This window comes from Caenorhabditis remanei, chromosome X (assembly GCF_010183535.1).
Source record: "Caenorhabditis remanei strain PX506 chromosome X, whole genome shotgun sequence".
Taxonomy (NCBI): domain Eukaryota; kingdom Metazoa; phylum Nematoda; class Chromadorea; order Rhabditida; family Rhabditidae; genus Caenorhabditis; species Caenorhabditis remanei.
The window spans coordinates 331,424-354,911 of NC_071333.1; the positions used below are offsets into that span (position 1 = coordinate 331,424).

Consider the following 23,488-nt stretch of genomic DNA (forward strand, 5'->3'; position numbering starts at 1 on the left):
AGAAAACTTTTTTGTGTAAATAAAAGATTGACTAAGATCAACATTAACAGAACATCACTTTATTTGGGTTGGTGAATTAGGTGGTACGTCATCATTGATTTCAGAAAGCAAAATAATACGTTTCAAGGAGTTGTGTAAATAAAATTTTGGAATTAAGTACGAATTGCCGGACAAAAATTAACTGGGTAACCAAACATCTACTTTTTCTTAATGAGACATTGAATTGGCGAGTAGTAGCACGGCTTGAAACGTTTGTAGATGGGCTCCTTAATCTCATCAACATATTGTCGGGATGGTGCCTCATCCATGTAGAACAACGTGTTTGGGGAACGTTGACGCTGTTGCATGTTGGCTCTGAAAATGTGAACTTTGACTCATTTTCAAAAGTTTTCCCCCGTAGTCGTTGTCGAGGGGAGCATAAAACCCTATTCACAAAATATAGTTGCGAAATGAAGTTATGTGAATGGAAACTTGTATCGAAGGGATTTGAGGGGGTTGAAAATTGAATTGAGATTGAAAAAGCTAAAAAGGGTCTTCTTCTTTTTTGAGAGATTGCTTTTGGGAAAGATATTTTCATTTATATGGAGTATTGTTGATTTTGAAATAGCAGACGAATTGGATATCTTCTGTAACACCTCTAATCATACTTGCAAACCGGGCCAAAACGGGCCGACACGGGTCGGCGCGTAACTCGCTTCAAACTCAATATTATGAGCTCAAAAGTATACCAAAATGTAGATCTCGACGAGTTCTATCTCCGTGACCCACTGCGGGCCGGATGGCTATTCGGTAATGTGCCGCGGGCCGGGCTAGAATGGTTTTTTTGGCCATTTTCGCGTTTTTTGGCACTTTTTCCCGGCCCGCGGCACAATAACAAATAGCCATCCGGCCCGTAGTGGGTCACGGACATAGAACTCGCTGAGATCTACATTTTGGTATATTTTTGAGCTCATAATATTGAGTTTGAAGCGAGTTACGCCCCGGCCCGTGTCGGCCCGTTTCGGCCCGGTTTGCAAGTATGCCTCTAATAGAGGGCACCAGCTAGCAAGAGTTTGAAGCATTCTATCACGGCTGTTTTTAAAGATATGAAAATGTTTTCAATTGAAAAAATATTGCATAAATATCAAACTATATTTTGTCAGTTAACAACTTTTTGATATTTCCTTCGGAAACCTAAATATACCGCTTCAAATAGACACCACTAGGTGCACTTCTGTTATACCATATTCCATAGAAACTAATGGAGATAGTTCTAGAAACAAACTGGGTTACTTATTTTTTTAACACTAGGTTTACTGTCACTCCAATGAATATAGCATCTGCACTTTTCCCTTAGTTATCATGACTGATCTATGTTTTTTCAGTACAAAAATATGAAGCGAAAAAGACAACATTCTCGAATAAACTGTCTGGTAAACTTAAGTTAGTTCTGAGAAAGCTTGGTGTCCCTGGCGTGCGTTTGCACTATAGAAAACCGTAAAACATCTTATTACTATTCGTTTCTGATGTCTGCCTTTAGATCCTTGTGATATTTTCTTGGCTCCCTCTATATACCGATTTTGTTAGCACTAATGAGCCATACCAGACATCCCTCCCATTCAAAAATTGCTCCCAAAAAACACAATAGCGTGATTCCGTGCAATTGTCAATTCCTGAATCACAACGTAACGAACGGAAGTAAATTTCCATTTCCCTCTCCCCCCTCATGTTACTTCCGTTTTATCTTCTTCTTGTTTTCTCTCTTATTCTCAAAACATATCCAATACGATGGGAAAATCACCGTATCTTGTTTTCAAATCAAGTTCACCAATAAATGTATCTTAGGAAATTAGGAAAACACCCAATTTCCGGGAATAGCTAAACAGAAAAACATGTTTCATTCAATCTATTTTCCTGTACACCATCTTCTTAGGAAAACATGAATAATTAATTAGAGTGCAAATGGAAAGATCAATTTGGGAGATAAAGGAGGAAATAGTGCATCTGATGGTTACAGCAAAGTAAGGGTAAACAAATTTGTTTTTAAAATAGACTCTATATTTTAAATTAGGATACTATTTGTAAAATAAGGGGTTTGGACTTTAGAAACCTATCCCGAACCGGTCAGATACAATTTAGTGAGATAAAATACATAGCAGTCGTCTAAAACTAGAACACGGTTTAGATATTCTAACACTGAAGCTATTCCTAAACCACAGTACCCAGGCATCAGGTTTTCAAAGCAATCCCCAACACTAACCTGAATGCCGCTGATGGTGTCAGTGATCCCAAAGTGAGCACAGATTGGATAAGGCACAAAACCAGAACTGTTATCAATGCCTTATTAACCATTTTGTCGGAGAGGCTTGAGCACACGAATGGAGCTTTGAGCTGAACGAATGAAACGAGAGGAAAACCGGAGAAGCTCTGTTGGAAAGGGGCGGAGTTTGAATAGGGAGGAGCTTAGAAGGGATTCGAAATGTAGAAGGAAGGGAGAGAAGAGAGGAGGACCAGGAACTAAGATTTTGAGGAAAGAAGGCAAGAATACTTGAGAAATTTCAGACAACGTACATTTTCCCTAAAAAGCAGAATATAAGGTTGATTTTCAATTTTTCCTGATACATGCATTTGAAATTTGAGAAAATTTTCTATTTTCAGGTCTACAACTATCTGCAGTGAAGATATTAACTTTGACGTTTCAAATGACTGATTTTCAATGTGTGCCACAGTTTTTCTGATTGCCTTGCAAAAATAAATTTGTTTAAATCATCCGGATCAGAAATAGCATTTCATTTTTATTGAGAATCTTTTGCGTACAACCACAGCTCACATATGGTGACAATAAACAGCTCACATAGTTATCTATCTTGCTTTGAACGCAATTTAACGAATTCAATTTTTCGAACTTCCAGAAGTCTAGATTTTAGAGTTTTTCATGTCCTAGAACCGAAAAAATTTGAATGCAGCCCAACGATTATTGTCCATGAGTCTATCCGGAGCATTCTCCGAGCAGTTTTTCCAGTTAAGGTATACACTATTTTCGACAAGCGGATATATTTGTTTTATTTAGAAAAAAAATCTTAGAAAAATCTCATACAAAAATTTGTTGTAGAATTGATCAGTTACAATATTAAAGGGTTAAAATAAAAAACATTGACAAATAAAAAAGACAACAAGAATTGTAACAAAAATTAACAAGAAAGCAACAAAAGACAACATAAATTAATAATTTTCGAAAATGGAGAATTTCTCGACGACTTCGAAGTTTTTGAGGAGCTTGATGTCCATTCTATACTTTTGGTAGAAGGCGTCCTCCCACTTGTCGTATTTGTAGAAGAACATCGCGTAGAGCTCGCGGACCCTCTCCTCGTTTGGTCTGTCGTGAAGGAATTTGAGAAGTTTCGCATGTCTTCTGGTTCTTCCATCCTCCTGTTTCTCAGAGAGTTCAGAACTTTTCTGGCGAAGCATGTCAAAAACAGTGGAGACCATCTCTGAAAATTTATTATTTTAGGATAAGAACAAACTATTTTCAGATAATATTACCTTGAGTGTAAACAGAATTGATGAGTCTGCTGGACATCACGATTTCCTCGATTTTCGGGAAGTTCTTGGCAAAGAACGAAGGCGTCTCTGTCTCCGCCTGGTACCCAGCTTCTACTTCTGGCAAGTTCTCGTAGTGGAGATACGGGCGGTACTTCTCAGACAAGTACGCTTCCATTCTACGGATCTTGTCCATATCCATGCGATACTGGGAGATGATGAAGAGATCGTAGGCACGAAATGAAGTGAGCTGCTCATCCAAAACAGTGTACATTCCGTCGACGACTTGTGGCAGGTGGTGGACTCCATCACGGACGGTGCGGCGGAAGTAAATCCAGTCGCTGGCGACTTGCTTGTAGCAGGAGAAGTAGCGGTCTGAAAACTGATGAAATGAGTTTGGAGGTTTGGTGGGGCAGATAAACATACCATATTTGAAAGAGTAGGTGTTTTTCAAATCTTCCTTGGCCAAAAAGTACTCCACGTAGAATGGGTGCGATTTCACCTCAGCGTCTTCCAACTCGACAGCAGTCACGTCCATGTTCTCCGGAATTGGGTTGTATCTTTCGAAACTGTACTTGGCCATCAGGTAGGATTCCATGTTCTTGGTACCTTTTGAGCTCTCTGTGTGGTAGTAGAGCACCAACAAGTCACGAGCCACAAACTCGTTGAATTCCTTCTTCATCAGCTTGAGCATACTGTAGAAGTTCTTGTTGCCGTGGTGGCCCAGAGCTTTGAACTGCGAGAATAGACTTTTGAGGAAGCACTGCATTCTCATGAAGAGTTCTGGAAAGGATAGATATGAGGATTACGGGGAAATGAGAGAAGTTGAAAATACCATGAGAGTTCTTGTTGTAGTTGAAGTCCGATTTGAGTTGGCACTTGTAGAATTGAGCAAAGTGAGGATGATCGGTGAGATCATGGTCTGGAAATATGAATAAGGTTCGGAAAATTTGACTGAAAAATAGAATTTACTTATTTAACCCCTATTAGTCGACTTTTCTGACAGCCGGGAATGTTCATGGGCCGAATATAATCAGAATCCTTTGATATCACCGCTACCCGAAAAAATACCTGATGATCTAATTTCAGCCCCTTAACAGTATTTTTGTTAACCATTCGTATCCTTCATAACCATCTCATAAGTATCTCCGTTTGTCTACCATACCCCTGCTAACCCACAGTACCCTTGTTCACTCCCAGAATCTGAGTTAATCTACAGTGCTTACGCAACGTTACGATTTCATTTAAATTTTATGACAATTCCAAAGAAACGCGCCGACGCCAGACATAGCTTTCAATTGTTTCAAATCGCGCCAAAGAAGCCTCCGTTCGTCCAATAACTTCAAATTTTTTGAAAAACGCGTCCAAGGCACATCTACGACTCATAATCGCGCCGAATGCGCCCCTGACTTATAATAAATACAATTTTTCCTCTTAAAAACGCTAACTATGTCCCAGAAGCTACATAATTTCCAAAAAACGCGCCTTAAGAACGCCAGACAATGCTTCCGATAGATGGAATAGACGTCGGAGGCACGCCAGACTCTCGATTTTTTCAACGCGTTAAAGGCACGCCAGACATATTTATATCACTTCTAATTGCTTCAAATCGCGCGTCAACAGCACGCCAACTCTATTTCTATCAATCCTAATTACTTCAAATCGCGCGTCAAAGGCACCCAATCTACATGTCTGCTAACTTACAGTATTTCTGCCAAGCTACAGTACCTATAGTGTCTCTGCAAACCTAGAGCGCAGTTACTAACCCAAAAAATATCAAAACCTACAAAACCATAACTATCCCACTATATCCCAGCAAATCTACAGGATCTCTGTTTACCTACAGTATTCGTGCTGAACTACAGAAATCCTTATTATTCACAAACTTTTTACCAACGTACCTAGCCCTAATTCAGTGACCCCATCTATTCCTTATAACTCACATGCCGACCAGTCAACGTTCCACTCGGTCTTCTTGAGCAATGTCATATAGTTTTCCAGAAGAACCTTCTCAAACGCTTCTTGAGTAGTCGTTACAGATTGCAAAGACGAAGCGATATGCAGTGCCACGCGTTCAGTCATGCAGTTGCTCAACACCTCGTACATGTTCAGCAGGTCCTTCTCATAGACATTGTTCTTCAACTCTTCGAGTCTTCTTTTGATGAAGGCTTTTGCTTGCAACTCCACGGGAAATGGTGGGAAAAGGCATTGGTGAGTCGCGTCTTGGATCTTGGCATGGGCATCATATCCTGGCTCTTCGATGAAAGTTGATGAGAGAATGGCGGGGCGTTTGCGGGTAGTACGTCCAATTTCAGGCTGTTCCGGTCCGTAGACAGAGGTGAAGTTGGCCACTGAAATGGGTTATGAGTCGAAAACTTATTCAGAAAAATTGTGTTCCCCACTAGCTGCATTTCAACCCTTAAAATTATAACTAGACACCCTATAGGAACAATTTCAGTTATTACTTCAATTCCCAATACTACTTTCTCTGCCTTGATCCTTTTTTTCAGTTCACTCACAGTTTTCCTTGTGCGGCATGCATCCCAAGCCAAAAATCTTCCGAAAGGTATCCATATCGAAGGTTACAGTAGGAAGCAGAAAGGAGGAGAGAGAAAAAGACAGGTGTTGATTGTGTTGCGCAATAAACGACTGACTGTACTAGTTGGGAGAGACCGTACTTGATGCACAGGACCCATGAAGCAGAGAGACGTAGACGACGAGGGTAGCTCCACCCACCTCCAAGCTCCAACAGTCCGTATATCAGAATATCTACATATCGGGAAGGAAGGGGGAGGGGGGAGATGGGCTAACTCTGAGGCGTTGGTGACTGCTCACTAGTCAGTGATGCCAGGATAATGAGAAATATGTCGAATGGGAGAAACTAGAACCGAAACAAAAAGGAATGACAGAAGGATATCACATCATCAAAATTTGAATGAACGTTTATCAGAAAATTTATCAGACGGCAAGAAATACAAAAAAGAGAAAAAAGAACAATAAAACGAAAAAAATGCAATCCTAGTTCAGAGCTGAATACGAACTTTTACAATATTACACCAAAATTTCGAGAACTCCTCATGATTTTGCTACTAAATTTGAATATCCTCTAGTTCCATGTCCATAATCCACAAAACTTCACTAGCTACGTCCATGACAATTTCATTCTCTTAACCCAACTTTTTCTTTTTCTGTTCCCCTCTTTTATCATCTTCGAGATGAGCGCCAAGATTCATATTGAGGAAAGCAGGAGAGAGTGCACAAACACGCAGAGAGATATGAAAAAGCCGACAAGGTATGTTTGTCACTCAGCAATTAGAACATAAAAATAATGAAGCACAAAGGCGGGTAAAAAATGATTCTGAATTGATGTCTTTGCCATAATAATGAAAACTGTGATAAAATTTGAATAATGTTTGCCAAAAAATGGGATGAGGATTTTCCGTTTTCGTTGGTCAAGAAAAAAAGGAAAGGGGTGAAAATAACAGAAATCACATTTTTGAAACTGAAATTTTTTTTCTGGCGTTGTCAAATTATATTTTTTGTGTGATGATGTCAGTTGAGAAAATAACCTCACTCTTTTACTGACGCGAGGTGAGACAGTTTTGAGGAAATAGAAAATCCAAAAAACCGACAAAGAGAGAGGTACATCAAACGTTTGTGGCAGCCAGCTGTCGGCATCCGTTCATTTTTCAACTCTAAGATATTTCTTCATACTGTTCCAATTTTTGAATGCAAGTGCATTTAGCACCTCGTCATTCTTCTACTCAACCCATATTCCCATCCCGTCCCTCCCGATTACGTCTGTTGCAATGTCCGAGTACGCTATATTCGAATGTATCCAATCGGGGGGAGGATATCGAGTTACACCAGTTTACTAACACCGTGTCATCATTCACACATTATAATCGGCAGAGGTCACCAGACGTCTCATGACCCCGCTCATCGGAAGTGTTGCAGGTGTGCAAGAAAGAGTAACTCACAAGCAACAGTATCTAATTACAAATGATGATAGGAGAAGAAAAAGAAAAGAATGAAGAAAAGGAAATAAGAGAAAGCAGAAAAAATTTGAATTTAAAGAGAAAACCGTTCTGCAATTATTTTGGAAAAATGAAACTTAACGTTATCATCATGTTCGTCAAAGCCCGGGCGGCGCCGTTCCTTGTCAGCGAAATCAAGAGCCGGCTCGAAGGCGCGGATTTTTTTTACGAATTTTTGGAAAATTTTCAATTTTATTCGGGAAAAAAACTCAAATTTTCGACTATCATTCAGAATTAGAAGAAATTCTGCAAAAAGTTCACATTTTTGATGAAAAATTCCAAAAATGTCAAAAAATTGAAAACAATTTTTTTAAGCCTGGCCAGGCCTTCAAAAAATTTTTCAAAGCCCGAGTCTTCCGGTTTTTCGTGTCTTGCCGACCGAGCCAGGCTTAACCGGGTACACAAATCCTTCATTGCAACTCTCCCATCAATTCATCAACATTCCACGTACTACAGTACACCCTACAAACCAAAAGTTCAAATAAACCACTCGTCATTTTCCAATCAAGTTACAATTCGAATTGTTTCCACGAAAAAGGATCAAAGTTTGCACACACGCGGAACGATATTGCATGATGTATTTCATTTGGAAAAGTGTCAAAAACTCAGCATCTATGGGTATATTTATTGTGTTTTCTTGTGGTCTTGTGGTACCCATTGTGATTTCATTTCTGTTTCATTTCTTCTTCCTGGTTACCTCAAAAATGGCTTGTCTCCGAGAAGTCGTGTTGGCCTACGGACCAACTTCAAGCAACGCTTCCGACTTTGAGTTGGTAAGCTCCGATATTTCTTGGAGATGGGATAAAACGGTCTGATTTGTAGGCGAAACTCGACTTCCGTCGTCAGATCTTCGACACCGTACTCGAACAACGTGTGAGTTGGGGTGTTCATAGGGAAGTAGGATTCGGGATTTTGGATGGTTAGACCAGGTCAATAAGTTTTGAAGGCTCCAACTAGTGTCTTTTTCCAAACGTCTCAAGATTTCGGTTTTTGAAATTTTCAAGTCCGTAGATTCTGAATTTGGAATGGAATTTTGCATAATCCTTCTGTGGGCCGAATTATGACCCGTCAAACTTTTTCTATAATTCAGTTCTTACCGCGTGACACGCGGTTTGTCAAAATGCCTATCCAAACATTTCCGAAATTTGACTGGTCATGACTCGGCTCACAGAAAGATTTCGAGGTTTCTTTATTGTTGTGACGTGAAGTTGCATGGCCTTGCCAAGCGAATGTCTAACCCCCCCCCCCCCCCCGACGTCCTGGTAGCACGTGGTTAAAAGGTCTGTCTATATAAGTGTAAATAACTTTTAGTTTTTGGTTGATAATTATGATACTTTTTCCCAATACGGCAGACTTGCAACGGACCGGGCGGAGCCGGCCCTAGTCACAGTACATAAATTTTAAATTTTGACCTTTTTGGAACTTAAAATTTTTTTGCAAAAAAGCCAAATTTTCAGTGTTTTTCAATATTGATGAACATTGAAGCGTACAATCTTCATCGGGCCGATATTTTGCAAGTACATTACGGAAACGTAAAATTGGTGGTGTGGATAGTTTTAATTTGTTTTGGGAGAACACGGTAGAGATTATTGCGATTTTCTTATACCAAGCCTCTCGTAGGAAATCCAACTGGTTTTCGTGAGATGACAATAAAAAAAGGACGATGAAAAAATCTGGTTGCTATTCCAATTCTGCAAAAGTATTCCAAATTTTCGTAGTTTACGTAGGCTCTCTGCAGCGTTGTTTTCAATCAGGTTACATTATGTTCTGATTTTGCTGAATTAAAACAAGTTTTTAATGCAATTTTTCATGCAAGCTAATGTTCAATGTCCACAAAGTTCCGTGATTAAACTTTCGCTTTTAGTGGTTCCGTTTTTTAATATACATAACATTTTCTTTTCTTTTTTTTCTCTTGCCTTGTTTTCACTTTCCGAAATTAGAAATACGTATTCTAATCGGAAGTGTGTATCTGTTTGTGTAGATGGTATCTTTTTCTCATCTACGCTGTTAATTCGATGAATGCACGCAAAGTTGTGACTGCGATTAGAATCAGTGTTCATCTTTGTTCAGAATAGGGGATCCCAAACAATGAAAATAGTATATTAGAGCATTAAAAAATCATAAATGTCATCAAAAGCTAAAAATGATAAACATACTTGTTGTGGCGTGAACTAGCATGGCCTAGCCTAGTGAACGTCCAACCCCGAGGTCACACGTGGCAAGAAGATCTGCCTATATAAGATGTAGAGAACTCTTAGTTGTTGATTCTCACCATGTAAATAAATGGTTTTATAATTCCCTTCTCCTCCACCAAAGGACATAACAGTGGCGATCAGGATGAGATCAACGAACCGACGCTCCGGGGACGCGCATGCCGGACGGGACCGTTGACTGGTGCGCACGGAGAAGGCCGAAGAAAAGAGATCCCGGTGGACAACATCGACAACAAACCAGCGGTAAGAAGGGTTGGAGAGTGACGAGCTCGAGATCATGGGATCACCCGGAAGGAAGACACCGTTGAAGAACCAGCAGCAGCACCGAGTGAAGATGGATCGAGGTACTCGTGTTCAACGATTTCGAATGGTAGATTTCGTGTGGAAGCTGTGAGATGCATAGGGAAATGACATCTGCTGAAGATCGTTGGCTGAAGATCAGAAGATCGAAGCAATGATGCGGACATGGGTCCAAAAGAAGAAATGCTGTGGAGTCTAGGCAGCGGCTGTCGTGGAAGAACCGAGGATGCAAGACAGTAGACAAACGAACTTTCATTAAAGAAAGGGAGGTGTTGTGGCGTGAACTAGCATGGCCTAGCCTAGTGAACGTCCAACCCCGAGGTCACACGTGGCAAGAAGATCTGCCTATATAAGATGTAGAGAACTCTTAGTTGTTGATTCTCACCATGTAAATAAATGGTTTTATAATTCCCTTCTCCTCCACCAAAGGACATAACAATACTTGTCATTAGACGGTCCGACCCGGCGGGCTGGGTAAAAATTTGGAAATCGGTCCGGTCCGACACGTGACAAGTATGAAAAATCAAGTATCTCCAATAGGATATTCTTTGAATGAGCTCCCCACACAAACACTTTTCAGATGCACGCTGACAACCGCCGCAAAGGAATCCAGTGCCACCTTCTCGACATTTACCGCAGACAACAAGGAGTTCGAGAGCAAGCGTCTCTTCCTTTCTCACCGGTGGGTTTTCAGGGGTTCTGATAAATTTGGCACGGTAGACTTAGGTCCGTGGAAGCTAGTAGAATTTAAGAAAGAAAGAAAAGCAAAAATGAATCATCAAAAAAAATAGTGAGACAGGTGACAATTTTTGAGTGACACCCACACCTAATCTCCCAACTCTATACTCTAAAACCAACGAAGCTGTCAGGTAGAATTCTACCGACTGCCTTAATAATAAAAAGGTTAGTGACAGATTACCGCAAAAATGTCTTCATGAGGGTTCCTATATTATTTACACAGGTTTTTACGTTTCATTGCATTTTATTGTTATAGGAAGGACGCGAGAAGTACCTCAAGATGCTCCGTGAGCTCTTCTTTGCCGAGGCCATGTTCGAGAAACGATTCGGAGAAAAAGACGATGTCGAAGAAGGAGTGGTTGTTCGACCAGCCAATAGCCGCGTCGATTTCCGTGCATGGCTTCGTTGCTTCCCAAGACGCCGTTCTGTTTAACTAGTCTCTTATGTTCAAATTCACCATATTTTGGTACCACGAACATATCAGAAATATTACTTTAGTGAGAAGATTTGGAATCGTAAATCATATTTTTTCAAATAGAGTCTAGTTTCTGATATCTCGATGGGGAATTTGTGATATCATATAATCTCATCATTTTGATCTTTGTATTTTTCGCTGATCTACTTTTTTCTATGAAAACCAATTAGCGGATCTCATGACGTTTTGTTTTTTCCGTAACTCTCCCCTCTTTCCTTTTCGTTTGCCACATTCCTACAACAGTTTCATTTAACGTCTGATGTCTTATTAAGAAAACCCAAAAAAAAACGTTCTTGTGTTCATTGACCCTTTCATTTCTCTTTTCTGTCTTATCTCATCTCTTCTCCCTTTCATTTCCTTTCCGCCCTACTAACTTGGCAACGTTTTGCATTCAATAAAGTAGTTTAGCAAAACAAGTTATTTAAAAAAATATATATAAAATGTATAGAATCACGTAATTCGATTTTTTGGCAGAAAAAATTGTCAGATGACTGGAAAGAACGTTTGACTGAAATTATTCTATATGGATGTAAAAAAATGACGTGAGAACTACATTGTATACTCCCAGACATGCTTTGAAGACAAGCATAGACTACACCCAAGGAATTTTAAACAAAAAACAAAGAGGAACCAGGTCAGGTCAACCTGGCTACGGACTGTCGCTAAAAACATGTTTTCCGTCACATGGAATTGGAGAGAGCGTCAACAATTTAACGTTGTTCCGTTATCAACGGTCAGCTGAAGGAAAGGCACTGACGTTTTTGCTTGGTTTTCTGGTTTTAATGGGTTTTTTTTCAAAAAAAAGGTAATAGGGTAATAAGAATTTCTTAACTACCAGGAATCGTTTCGCTAGACTAGAAAATGTATTCTTTAATTTTTGTATTTTTTTTTCTTTAACGAAAGTTGTTTAATTTTAATTTTAAAGGGTTCATTCCCAAAGTTTGTCATTTTGCGGTTTGTCAATATTAGTAACTACTGATTAGTTGTATTTGTATTCTAAGAAAAACAGTGCCGCAGCAATTTCGCTACAGTGACAAAAATTACCAAATTGTCCATATTTTCCAACTAATAACTCAGCTTCTCCTCTCCACCCAGTTCTTATCGCCGGCCATCTGTCATTCCGAGTGATGACACAAAAAAAAACATACAGTGTACCAAGGTACAATGTATACCTGCTACCCTACGCCTCTAATCATTAGTACGTCGCATCGTTTCTTGCTTTTTTACCCCCGAATAAAGTGTTATCAGTATAAATCATAAAACACTGATCACTGTTAGAAGGTCCAAATTGCTATAAAAGATTATCACGTAGAGACACAAATTCAGTTTGCCCAGAATTTTTCTTCGCTACACTCTATTTTCTAATTTTTTTTCTCTATATTATTCATTTTCGCTCGGGTCTCTTTTACACTTCCTTATTTTCTTTATTCAGACAATTCGAAAAGATGGTTAACTGGAAAACAATCAGTGACTGTTGCTTCATCGCCTTCTCTGCAGTTGTATTAACAAATTACTTGTAAGTGCTGTGTGTCGTTGTGTCCGGATGTTTTTCTTCGCGTTTTCTATACTTCTAAATTTAACAATGCTGGAACACTGGTGTCCAAGATTCCAAATTTTTATTTTTTGGGAAAGACAGTGTTCATTTCTGTTCATATCGTCTATTACAGTTCTGTATTCTGTATTTTTCCAGAATCCAACGGACGGAATACATGGAGTCATATGTTGAGTACAAAATGGGTCTCTGCCGCACGGATGCTGAACGAATAGTAAGATTTTTGCTATCAAGTTTTCATTTTCTTTATCAATAACACTTGTTTTCAGGCCCAACTAGAAAAATGGGATGCCAATCATAAATTCGAGACACCTCCGTTCCGTAGCTGGGAAGCGTGGAGCACTTTTTGGATGATCTACAGAGAAAAAGCATATCGGGAATACCGACACCTATTCAATGACGACTACATCCCACCACATCTCCGAGAAAACAAAATTGTGCTAACGGAAGGAGGAAAATTCCTTTTCTTCGCAGAACCTTAATGTATTTTGCAAATGTTACGTTTCCATTTTTGTATATAGTTTGTACACTTTTTTTGTATTTCAATGGACATATTCATAATAGTCTGAACACATTTGTAGCTACTTTTATATCACATGAAGGTTAAACAATTAATAAAGAGTTTTAATTTCAATATAAAGAAGTTACTGAGAATTTAAGGTAGAAAACCCCACTGTACGCACCGACAGGTTTAGGAATAGACAGAGTGGTCCCTTTCTGGGTACCAGAAGCGATTTTCGACTGGAAGCTTGAGAATGTCCTCGAAAGTTCTAGAAATTTGGATTGGGTTACGGTAGAATGAACCAATCTCAAACTTACGGATTTGGAGCCTTCTTTCTTCCAATTTTGCAGCTCGTTTGGCACATCCATTTAAGTTGGAGGAACTTCGTGGTGTGCAAATTTTTATGGTTAAACATACCGGTGTACCGGTTGTACCCCAAATGAAGAAAGTTTCCATCGTAGTACATCTCAGAAAATTTTTCGCCATAGAGGGAGTCTGTAATAGGAAAAGATAAGGAAACCACGTAGAGAAAAACTGACGATTTGGTCACTGTAACTAGCAATTTTGTCATTGTAACTGACAATTTGGTCACTGTAACTGACGTTATTTGTCATTGAAATCAACATTTTTATCGTTGTAACGGACGAATGAAGGTGCTGTGAATTACCTATATAAATTATCCTTCCGAATACATGTTCAAAGACACATCTCATTGAAATTAACAGTGTCTTTAAAGATAAGACAATTTTTTCAACTGAAGAAATATTCTATGAATACGAAGCTATATTTTGTCAGTTAGCAACTTTTTGATATTTTTTTTAAGAATCGAGATATACTGCTGCGAACAGGCACTGCAAGGTTTACGGGTTTACGGTACTTTTGATTGAAACTGTAATCAACTGGCGTCAATGTTGTAACATTTGCTACAATTAACAAATTGTGTTCATGGTTTCAGACTACAATTAGTTTGTTTTATGCTTCTCAATATGTTTTTACGAACCAAGATATGCACAGCTGTGAAGTGACACCGCTGAATATCACCTTTCACAGATGTCAAAGAGCGCTTTCTATCTCACTAGACACAGTACGAAAGAATAAGTTGTTGGGTGAAATAATATTTAGGACAGTTATTTTCTCATACTCTACGATAAATTGGAACTGACTGAATATCTCACACTTCCTCAAAAACACGTCAACTGTAAAAACTAACAGTAGACCCGTTCCATGTGATAAATGTCCATGATATCAGCGTTCTGATATGCCGCATATTGACGTGGGTAGCCGTTACGAGTTGTGCCATTGTGGTTTCCAACCGGAATGTGCTGTTGACGGTACATCCAGGCCAGAAAATCTGAAAAATGATGTCTGATTTCAAAAAATGTGTCAACCCACTTTGGTTGAAATCATTTCTGTTGAAATGTAAAGCAGTTTCCTGAGTCTCCTCGACAACTTGACATTTCGCGTGATGGGAGCCTAAACAGCCAAATATTTTATGATTAAAAGTGTTCTTAAACTTACTCATGGATGTCTGACCATAAGTGAAGTATCGAGTACCATTGAATAGATAGGATTGGACTTTTTGAGCGGTGACTGGCTTCTCAGCTTGAAGCTGGCTCTTTGTCTTTTCTTGTTGAGCTCTTGCTTCAAGAAGACGGACTCTCTCGGCTAATTTTGCGTCGAAGTCGTTGTCGTTAATACTGGGAACCATCTGAAAGAATGACAATGTAGTTTTCAGGAATTTCTAAATTTGAAATGTCGAGACGAACGAGTGCCAAATCTAATATCTGATTTTGATGTGATACGGTAGCAGATACTAATCTTTTGAAACCATCTCAAATTAGAGGTTATGTTTTCATTCTTCACATTACTTTATCATTTGGCAATCTTCTTTTTCCTTGTAAATCAGAGGAGAAAATTAAATTTCTGTCGAAACCCCGCCTAATTAGAACGTTGTCAGGTGAGAAACTTCGTTCACAAGTTCACGAGAGTGGAGGATTCAGAATATTCTATTCCCCCAACCACTGAAAATTGTGTTCTGGTGAGTTCATTTTTTCTCGGTTGTAGCGGTAGATCAAAAGCAGGTAGTGAAAACTAATAAATTTAAAATATCTTCAAAATCTTTGTGAAGGGAGCCAGAGATTCTGAGTAAGAGATAAGGTCGTACCAAAGCGGCGTACCCTATATTCTAGCGATTTTTATTTCAACCTTGCTAGATTGGTAATATCGAATATATACAGATTTTTTAAATAGTTTGGACCTGGCACTAAAAGATAAGCGAAAACCCTCTGATTAGCCAAAAAAGCAAAAAAAAATTAAACTTTCAAGACAAACTAAAACGTTAAACTCGACAAACCAGATAAATGCCAAACATCTGCACACCAAGGGGAGATAATTTTTTTGACTTTGCAGAGTAGGGAAGAATGGTTTTAATACAGTATGCGTATCAGAAGATAAAGTGACTTGATTCTAGACTGTATCCAAAATCCCCAATTGCAAAAAGCTAATGATTTCTTTGAGGACCCGATAAAGAAGTTAGTTTTTGGAGTCTGACATGTAGTTGAATAACAAGGAGGCAGACGAGCATCTGCGCACTCAAATATCTGCACTCCCAAGAGGGGCGGAGCGAAAATTATGTCGCGACAAACTGTCACTGAAAATTCAGTGACAGTTTGTCTCTCGTTACGGTTTCCGTCACAAAAGCGACAGTTCGTGCGACAAAACTAGTGGTTCCACGATCCCCTAACTCTCTGGAATGTCTGAAAAGAGAGATTCTTCTAAGGTGTTCCTACCAAATTCATTATTTAGAAATAAATGTGTATTTCTGAAGATATTCACTTTAATACGAAAGTTCACAATAAATTGGAGAGCATAAGATACAGATAAAATACAAACTTTTTTAAAACAAAAAGTTTATTGGACTCTTGATCACTCATCGTCCTCTAGAAGATCGAGGATGCCCTTCAGGATGTGATCGAATTGATGGTCGACTGGTGGTGTGGGCTTTGGTGGACTGCCTCCTTGGGTGGCAGCAACTGGTGGTGCATTCCGTTTAACAGCTGCGAAACACTTCCAGACTGAAAGTTGCATTTTCACGTTTTTCCTTATTTAGAGAGATCAGGATAGACATACTGTTCTCATCAGTGATCGAATAGGAGGGTAGAGCGTAATACACTTGTTGCCGTGGAGCATAGTTTTGGAACATATGGAGAGCTGCCTGGTACTCAATGACCTCGGCGCGACGGAAGACTGTAATCAGTTTTCCATTGATACGAAGAAAACTTCTAAACCACTCACAAGTTGGAATTTCCCGCGGTAGCCAAGCATAGAACTCATTGAACCGATGAGATGGGTACATTTGTATTTGTCCCGGTGCTCTAGAGAACGTAGCAGCGTTGACTGCGTTTGCCATTCTCTCATCCTCTAATCGTTTTCGCTCATTAATGATTTGGATTTGTTCTTCTAATTTGGCAGCGAACTCGCTGTCAAGATGGTTGGTAGACATCTGAAAAGATATGGACTCATTTGTCAATGTAGATAACGGTACAGTAATAAAGTATACGGCTCTGGTTCGTTTCATATTGAAAAATTTCACTGTATCTGTCAATTTTTCGCTGAATAAACACGGTGTTTATTCATAAAGCCATATACATAAAATTGCACCTTCTCCCCATTAACACATCGATTTTATTTTCTTCCTCATCAGTATTCTCACAAAAATATGCTAATATTTCTATCATTCTGTTATAAAAAAGATGGCGTAGCCAACTGCGATGATTGGAAGTGAGGGATTGTAAAAAAAAGAATGTTGGTTAAGAGTTTTGAAATTCTAAACTATATCAAGAATCTCTTGAAGTGGTACTAATCAACCAGTAAAAAAAATTATCATTGCAGCATCCGAAGAAAAAGTTTGTTTTTGGGGTCTTATAAGAGGTTGAAAAAGAAAGGGGACACCCGAACATCTGTGCACGTGAATATCTGCACACCCAAGATGGGCGGAGCGAAAATAATGTCGCAGAGATTCTTTCGCAGGACTTCTCAGTTTTCTGGGACAGTATGCTGAAGAAAACTAACTGCCTGGGGGAAATGTAGCGTTGAAAATTCTAAAAAATGTTGTATTGTTGTATCAGAAGAAAAAAACGAGGGTGGGGAGGGCAGCCGAACATCTGCGCATTCGAATATCTGCACACCCAAGAGGGGTGGAGCGAAAATAATGTCGCAGAGATTCTTTCGGCAGGACTTCACAGCTTTCTGGGACAGTATGCTGAAGAAAACTTGCTGATAGACCAGTTTTAAAACTGCTGAAAAGTGGTGAAGATTACAAAAGAATCGATTTCAGACCCGGCTCATATTGATGTATCAAAAAAATATGGCGTGAGAAAGTGGGAAGTGGGGAGATTTATCGAAAATTTTGGTATTTTCTGAAGTAGAAGCGGAGCAAAATCCTGATGCAAAATGATGCGTTTCAGTTTCACACTAATTACGGCTAAGAAGGCAGGAAGTTTTTATAGTTTTCTTTTCCTATAACATGGTTTTTCTGACTTTGCAGAAATGGAAAATACAGGAAAAATCGAAAAAGAGAGGATTAATGTACGTAAATACAGTATGCCTATCAGAAGAAATTGAGGGTTTTGAAATTCTAGACAGTATCCCGAATCCCATTAAGTAATACTAATCAACCAGTAATGAAAAATTATTGATTTCACCCAGAAACCGAGACAGAAGTTCGTTTTAGGAGTCTTACAAGAAGTTGAACAAGAAAGGGAGGGGGCAGCCGAACATCTGTGCCTTTGAATATCTGCACACTCAAAAGAGGCGGAGATCTTTCGGCTGGATTTCTCTGTTTTCTTGGACCGTAAATGATGTCGTCAACACTGAGATGGTGGGAAGTGAGGAATTGAATAAAAAATGCTGGTGCTTTCTGAAGTGGAGTAAGAGCAAGATCTTAAGGGAAAGGGATGTGTTACAGTAATACACTGACTACGGATATAAAGGCAAAAAGTTTTAGAGCAAATTGGATCTAAGTTCTGCACGACCACGAGTCTCTCAAAAGTTATTATGACAGTTTAAGGCTCGAAAAACATTCTAACGTAAAACCATAGTTGGCTGACCCACAAAACGACTGGATAACTGGTCAGATGAAGCTCGGTCTGCCAGCCGTTTTTCCAACCTCTTCGCTACCACCGCCTCTTTTCAGACTTACGTTAGTAGGCGGAGCTTATCCGTTTTGGGTTCCGCTGTAACCAGGCACCGTTTTCAAAATGTAAAAAAGCTATGAGAACTTCGGAATCAACCTTGGAACATACGATCCCGAAGCAGAAGAGGTTTTTTGAAAATACTATCGAGGTTTAACGGAGAACTCACGTCTTTGGGGAAAAGTTTTTCATTGTGAAAACCGTGTATTTCATTAGAATTCGAAAGAATAGATTTTGGACGAACCCGACATAGGGTTTCATTTCATTATGTATCATTTTCAGTTCGGAAAGGCGAAAAGTTTAATAGAATCAATTTTTGTTGGCTCACAGAGAGAAACTAAGAACTTTCATATAGTTTGAGATTCAAAATCAATTTTACTAGAAGTTAATCATGCAGAACGATCATGGGCTTTATATAAACTCATAATGAATTATTTGTCGAGAAGAAAGAGAACAGAATAGAACGCAGTTCACGAATTTATCGGACGAAGATTTTTACCTTATCAAATGCACCATCCTCTAAGACCTATCGGGTTTCTTGAAAAAAAAATCAAAACGAAACCATTTCCCCACTCGCCAAGACATGAACGGAAAATGTTGCTGAAACAATTTTCTTTCCCCTTTTATATCTGGCCCCCTTCCCAAAAATGCATCGTTATTCGGTACGTCATTCCCTCAAAAATATGATAATTCTGCTTGCAAAAAGAGCCATCATTCTACAGTATGAAACTGAAAATCATGTAGGAGGTTGATACAAGAACCAGGGGTGAGGGGTTTATTGGTCTACGTCCACACCAGTGACAATAATGATAGGTGTCGTTTTTATCTCTGGTCCACTCTTCGGAGTAGGCCTCAAATTGGAAACCCATTTCTTCTTTTTTTAATGTATGAAATGAAAGCTAAAAAAAGCTACAATTAGTCTTTTTGAATTAAAATCAACACTTAACTGGAGTCTTGTCATTTCCTGAGAAACGTAACCAAGTCCTGAAATGAAAAATGAAAAAAAGGCCAACTCTAACACGCCAACGCACAAAAAAACCTAAATCTCTTTTATTGCTTTAATAGTTCAGTACATATTGAAAATTGGATTAGATTCGTACAATTTTTATTGAGGTAACATTAAAGAACATACATGTAATTTAGAACCGAAATGTTAATATTGTATACAACACATTCAATATAAGAGACAATTTTTTTCTAAAATGAGGCATTTGAGAAAAAAACAGGAAATACAAAACAAATATGGACAAGCGGGATGTCTTAAATTGTTTGGATGTGAAGTATACGATATAATTAGTAAAAAAATAAACGTAAAAACAGACAATTACCGTAAATCTGAAACAGAGACGCATCGCGGTGCCTGTTTGCAGCGGTATATCTCGGTTCCCAAAGGAAATATTAAAAAGCTGCAAACTAACAAAGTATAGGTTAAAATTCATAAAATATTTTTTCAGTTAAAAACAATTTCATGTCTGTAAAGACAACCGAGATTGGATGCTTCAAAGTCTTGTTAGCACGTGCGCCTCTCTTACCGGTTTCCGGTTAACGATTAAAATAAAAGTAATATAACAATGCTTTTTGAATTTGCAGAGTATTTACTAAAGGCCTCGCAACATCCGTAACAACGAGGGTTTCAGAATAGGTCATGAAGGAAACGGTGTTATGATGAGGAAAAACAGAAACGTGGAAGCGGGAAAATCATAAAAATTGAAAAAATTTAAGAAAAATCCGATTTGAGTAGTTGTCGATAGACTGATGAGGCTCCGGTGAGCCGATCCAATCTGAAAATAGATATTCAAAAAACAAAATTTGTTAGGGTCATAGCTAGTTTCAATAAAAGATTTGTGTTTTTGCTGTTACAGTACTGGCCAAAATATACATCATATTTTGCTTTTTTCCGTTGAAAATGCACAAATTTAAAAGTGTGTTATAGTAAAACTAACTGTCCCACAAAATAACTTTTTATTGGATATAGCATACCAAGAGTAGAAATCCATTTTTGTAGTTGATAACTGTTTTGTACGAGCACTCCCTAGCAAGTTACATATCGACAAAATAATTTCACAACAAAAATGGAATAATATTCTTGGTGTGTTTAATTTCTTAAAAAATCATTTTGTGAGACAGTTAGTTTTAAAATGACACACTCTCAAAGATAGGGATTTTTAACTGAAGGGGGAATATGATATTTTTTGGCCGTTACTTTATTCAACTTTCGTATTTAAACTTATCTTTCCAATAGTTTCTACAGTCTACAAATTCATGAATTTTCTTTTTTTTACCGATTCACATCTTTCTTTTAAATATTTGTAAATATTCCCCAGTTTTGAAAGACCACAATCTTATCAATTCCGATTTGACTTGTGACATCCTATCTGATTAATACTTTACGTTTCGCGGGTACCTTTACTGCCAGTACCATCAAAAAATAATTGACCAATAGCTTATTCCTATATGAAACTCCATCTTATCATTTCTTCCTATTGTTCTCTCCGGCGCGTAGAAAACATTAGTCATCCAACAATAAATCTGATATTGTGGTGGTCAAAAGTTATTTGTTCAGTTTCCTTCACTTTTTGTTTTCGATTTGTGTTTTGCTTTCTGACTTGCTTTTTTCTCATTATTCCGCTTCGCCGGATAATAAAGTTTTCCATTCTGCTTCATTTTTTTTATTTTTTTCAGATCCGAGCTCCTATTTATTGAATACAGTCTAGCAAACAGAAAGTTCTAGTTTCCATTTCCAAAAAAAAGTTCCCCATTCCTTATCAAAACATATAAAATTTCCAAATTTTCCGGTTTCTTTTCCTATGAACTGTCGTTTTTCCTCATTATCACATCACGGCAAAAACTTCTCTAATAATTGAAAAAAAAACCATTGTATGATAACGGGAGGAATTTCTATTTCTTTTTTCCGATGAGACAAAACCATAAGTCGAGAATCAAAAAAATGAATATTGGGCCAATCGCAGTACCAGGTATCAATAGAGGTCGTGTGCGTTATCAGTCGTTTGGAAAATGACTGGTCAGTGGTGTTTTGTGCTAATGACTTGTGTTGGCAAGTGATAATGGGAGGGAATGTTTTGTACATGCGTTTTTTGAAAGGGGAGAAAAGATTGCTTGCTTTTTCGAAAATTTCCTACTCAGCCGTTTTTTGTCGGCGTAATGCACTAGATAAAATCAGTCAGTGTCGAATGTTAACATCATAGGTCGCTAGTTTGAAAAAAAAAACCCCCATGTATTCTGTGTTCTATTTTCTGTAGTTGACCTTCTGACAAAAACTGAGGTAATTCACTAAAATTTTTAATTCTTCCATTTTCTCTTGTTTTCTAGAGTAACCTATGAGCCGTGATATCATCATAAATCAAGAAATTCTATTCGAAAGACTTCCATTTCATTTTTGAACCTTAGGTTTCTGGTTCCTCCCTATTTCCCATCTTCTTCTCACTTTTTCATCTTCCTTATCCATTTTTCGTCGTCTCATTTCACCCCCACTCATTTTCTTTTCTTCATCCCCTTTTCAAAATAACGCTGTTGACAATGGAGGTAGTAGAGAAACAAACGCTCACACAAAATGATGAATGCATATGTGTCTCCGCCGTCGACTTCAGAACAGAGGCCCCTATCCCTTCTCCGAATGTCGAATGCCCTCTCATTCACAAAAAAACAGAGAAATAGATTGCGAGATTAAGAGAATTTATACAAAAAAGGAGGAACAACGAAGGAAACATTTTCAGCCGGTGCGCGATCGCAGTTTTTTTTTGTTTTTGTCTTTTTCTCTATACTCTCAATATTGAAACGTGGGTTGAAAAAGAAAACAGAAAAAAAGAGCACATGATTCACGGAGAGCTTATATGCATACGGTGTACCCCACAATTAACGAGCCATTCCCCTTAGACTCCGCCTACATTTCTTCTCTTTTTTTGGTTCCGTCAGTATTCTTTCATTCCGACCATTTATCAAGTTTTAGTCTTCTTTTTTATCGCGAAATCCTTGTTTTTCTCTCGGTTCTCTTGATTTTTCCATCGTTTTGATGTCAATAAGAGAGATGAACTTTACACAAACGACCCCACCCAAAACAGAGTCGGATCTATTCCTATTATTATTTTATTATCTCAATTCTTTTCTTAAAAATAATATAGTTGAGAATTAATTAGTACGTTTTTGTTTTCCTCTATATCATTCAAGGAATTATTTGCCATCTTAGGTTTTGGCGACAACAATTCCCTCGGGTTAGTATTGTAGATTGTCTACCTATATGTTTACTTTGATTTTTTGGTTTTCTGATATAAGGTAGCTGGTCGGATACTTTTTGAATAGAAAAAAGCTAGGGTGGATCGAAAACCTAAACATATACATAGACTACTAAATCCTAGAATTGTGGATCAAGTCTATGTACCGTACCTGCAAAATGTATCGCGTTGTTAATTTTTTCATTGTTATTTGGTATGGGTTACTGTGGATCTATCGTTATCAGGTATCTAAAAATTCAAATAATTGTAAAGAAAAGGTGCAAAGAAACTGAACCATAATGGAAAACTCAATACCAGATCAAAAACATCTTGTTTGAAATTTCAGGCTTCAAAAGTTTCCGGAACTCGAAAAATCGAAAAATCCGGTTGCCAAACTTTCTATGGTATTGCGATGTCGCTAACTGTATCTCTATTAGGCAATGCACCCTGTCATGCTGAATCCGTAGACCAATTTCGCATTATCATCGCCTAGGGTTGGTTGTCCAGTTGCTACCGTATCTCAGTACATCTGTCAATTGCAGAAAATTTTTGACTACTTTGACTCTAATCAAACAGTTGTAACTGTTTCAGTATTAAAAATTCCTCAAAACCTTTTAAAACATTAGGAAAACAGCGTTTCTCTTCCTATTTCCTTATTTCAGTGCATTGGACACGACTTTTGTTTATTATAGATGAACGCCTCCAATCTTTTGGAGTTTCGCTCAAGTCTA

At 38.3% G+C, this 23,488-nt stretch overlaps 7 protein-coding genes across 7 annotated transcripts; 2 read left to right on the forward strand and 5 right to left on the reverse strand.

Moving 5' to 3' along the window:
* Nucleotides 1-197: 197 nt before the first annotated feature.
* Nucleotides 198-2,331, reverse strand: GCK72_022115 (uncharacterized protein; the record flags this gene model as incomplete). Its single annotated transcript, XM_003106850.2, has 2 exons — nucleotides 198-354; nucleotides 2,240-2,331. 2 exons carry the CDS (start codon nucleotides 2,329-2,331, stop codon nucleotides 198-200), a joined length of 249 nt encoding a protein of 82 aa, XP_003106898.2.
* Nucleotides 2,332-3,201: 870 nt separating this feature from the next.
* Nucleotides 3,202-6,093, reverse strand: GCK72_022116 (uncharacterized protein; the record flags this gene model as incomplete). The annotated part of the gene is made up of 6 exons (XM_003106921.2): nucleotides 3,202-3,470; nucleotides 3,523-3,894; nucleotides 3,946-4,302; nucleotides 4,355-4,441; nucleotides 5,463-5,870; nucleotides 6,039-6,093. 6 exons carry the CDS (start codon nucleotides 6,091-6,093, stop codon nucleotides 3,202-3,204), a joined length of 1,548 nt encoding a protein of 515 aa, XP_003106969.2.
* Nucleotides 6,094-10,046: 3,953 nt separating this feature from the next.
* On the forward strand, nucleotides 10,047-11,240 carry GCK72_022117 (uncharacterized protein; the record flags this gene model as incomplete). Its single annotated transcript, XM_053734662.1, has 3 exons — nucleotides 10,047-10,139; nucleotides 10,650-10,751; nucleotides 11,064-11,240. The coding sequence occupies 3 exons, from the start codon at nucleotides 10,047-10,049 to the stop codon at nucleotides 11,238-11,240; spliced, it is 372 nt and encodes a 123-aa protein (XP_053578228.1).
* A 1,487-nt stretch (nucleotides 11,241-12,727) lies between these two features.
* GCK72_022118 (uncharacterized protein) lies at nucleotides 12,728-13,316 on the forward strand (the record flags this gene model as incomplete). Its single annotated transcript, XM_003106925.1, has 3 exons — nucleotides 12,728-12,798; nucleotides 12,973-13,048; nucleotides 13,104-13,316. The coding sequence occupies 3 exons, from the start codon at nucleotides 12,728-12,730 to the stop codon at nucleotides 13,314-13,316; spliced, it is 360 nt and encodes a 119-aa protein (XP_003106973.1).
* A 209-nt stretch (nucleotides 13,317-13,525) lies between these two features.
* Nucleotides 13,526-13,802, reverse strand: GCK72_022119 (uncharacterized protein; the record flags this gene model as incomplete). Its single annotated transcript, XM_053734663.1, has 2 exons — nucleotides 13,526-13,604; nucleotides 13,654-13,802. 2 exons carry the CDS (start codon nucleotides 13,800-13,802, stop codon nucleotides 13,526-13,528), a joined length of 228 nt encoding a protein of 75 aa, XP_053578229.1.
* A 739-nt stretch (nucleotides 13,803-14,541) lies between these two features.
* Nucleotides 14,542-15,044, reverse strand: GCK72_022120 (uncharacterized protein; the record flags this gene model as incomplete). Its single annotated transcript, XM_053734664.1, has 2 exons — nucleotides 14,542-14,687; nucleotides 14,855-15,044. 2 exons carry the CDS (start codon nucleotides 15,042-15,044, stop codon nucleotides 14,542-14,544), a joined length of 336 nt encoding a protein of 111 aa, XP_053578230.1.
* Nucleotides 15,045-16,261: 1,217 nt separating this feature from the next.
* Nucleotides 16,262-16,838, reverse strand: GCK72_022121 (uncharacterized protein; the record flags this gene model as incomplete). Its single annotated transcript, XM_003106955.2, has 3 exons — nucleotides 16,262-16,410; nucleotides 16,466-16,582; nucleotides 16,631-16,838. The coding sequence occupies 3 exons, from the start codon at nucleotides 16,836-16,838 to the stop codon at nucleotides 16,262-16,264; spliced, it is 474 nt and encodes a 157-aa protein (XP_003107003.2).
* Between the last annotated feature and the right edge of the window lie 6,650 nt (nucleotides 16,839-23,488).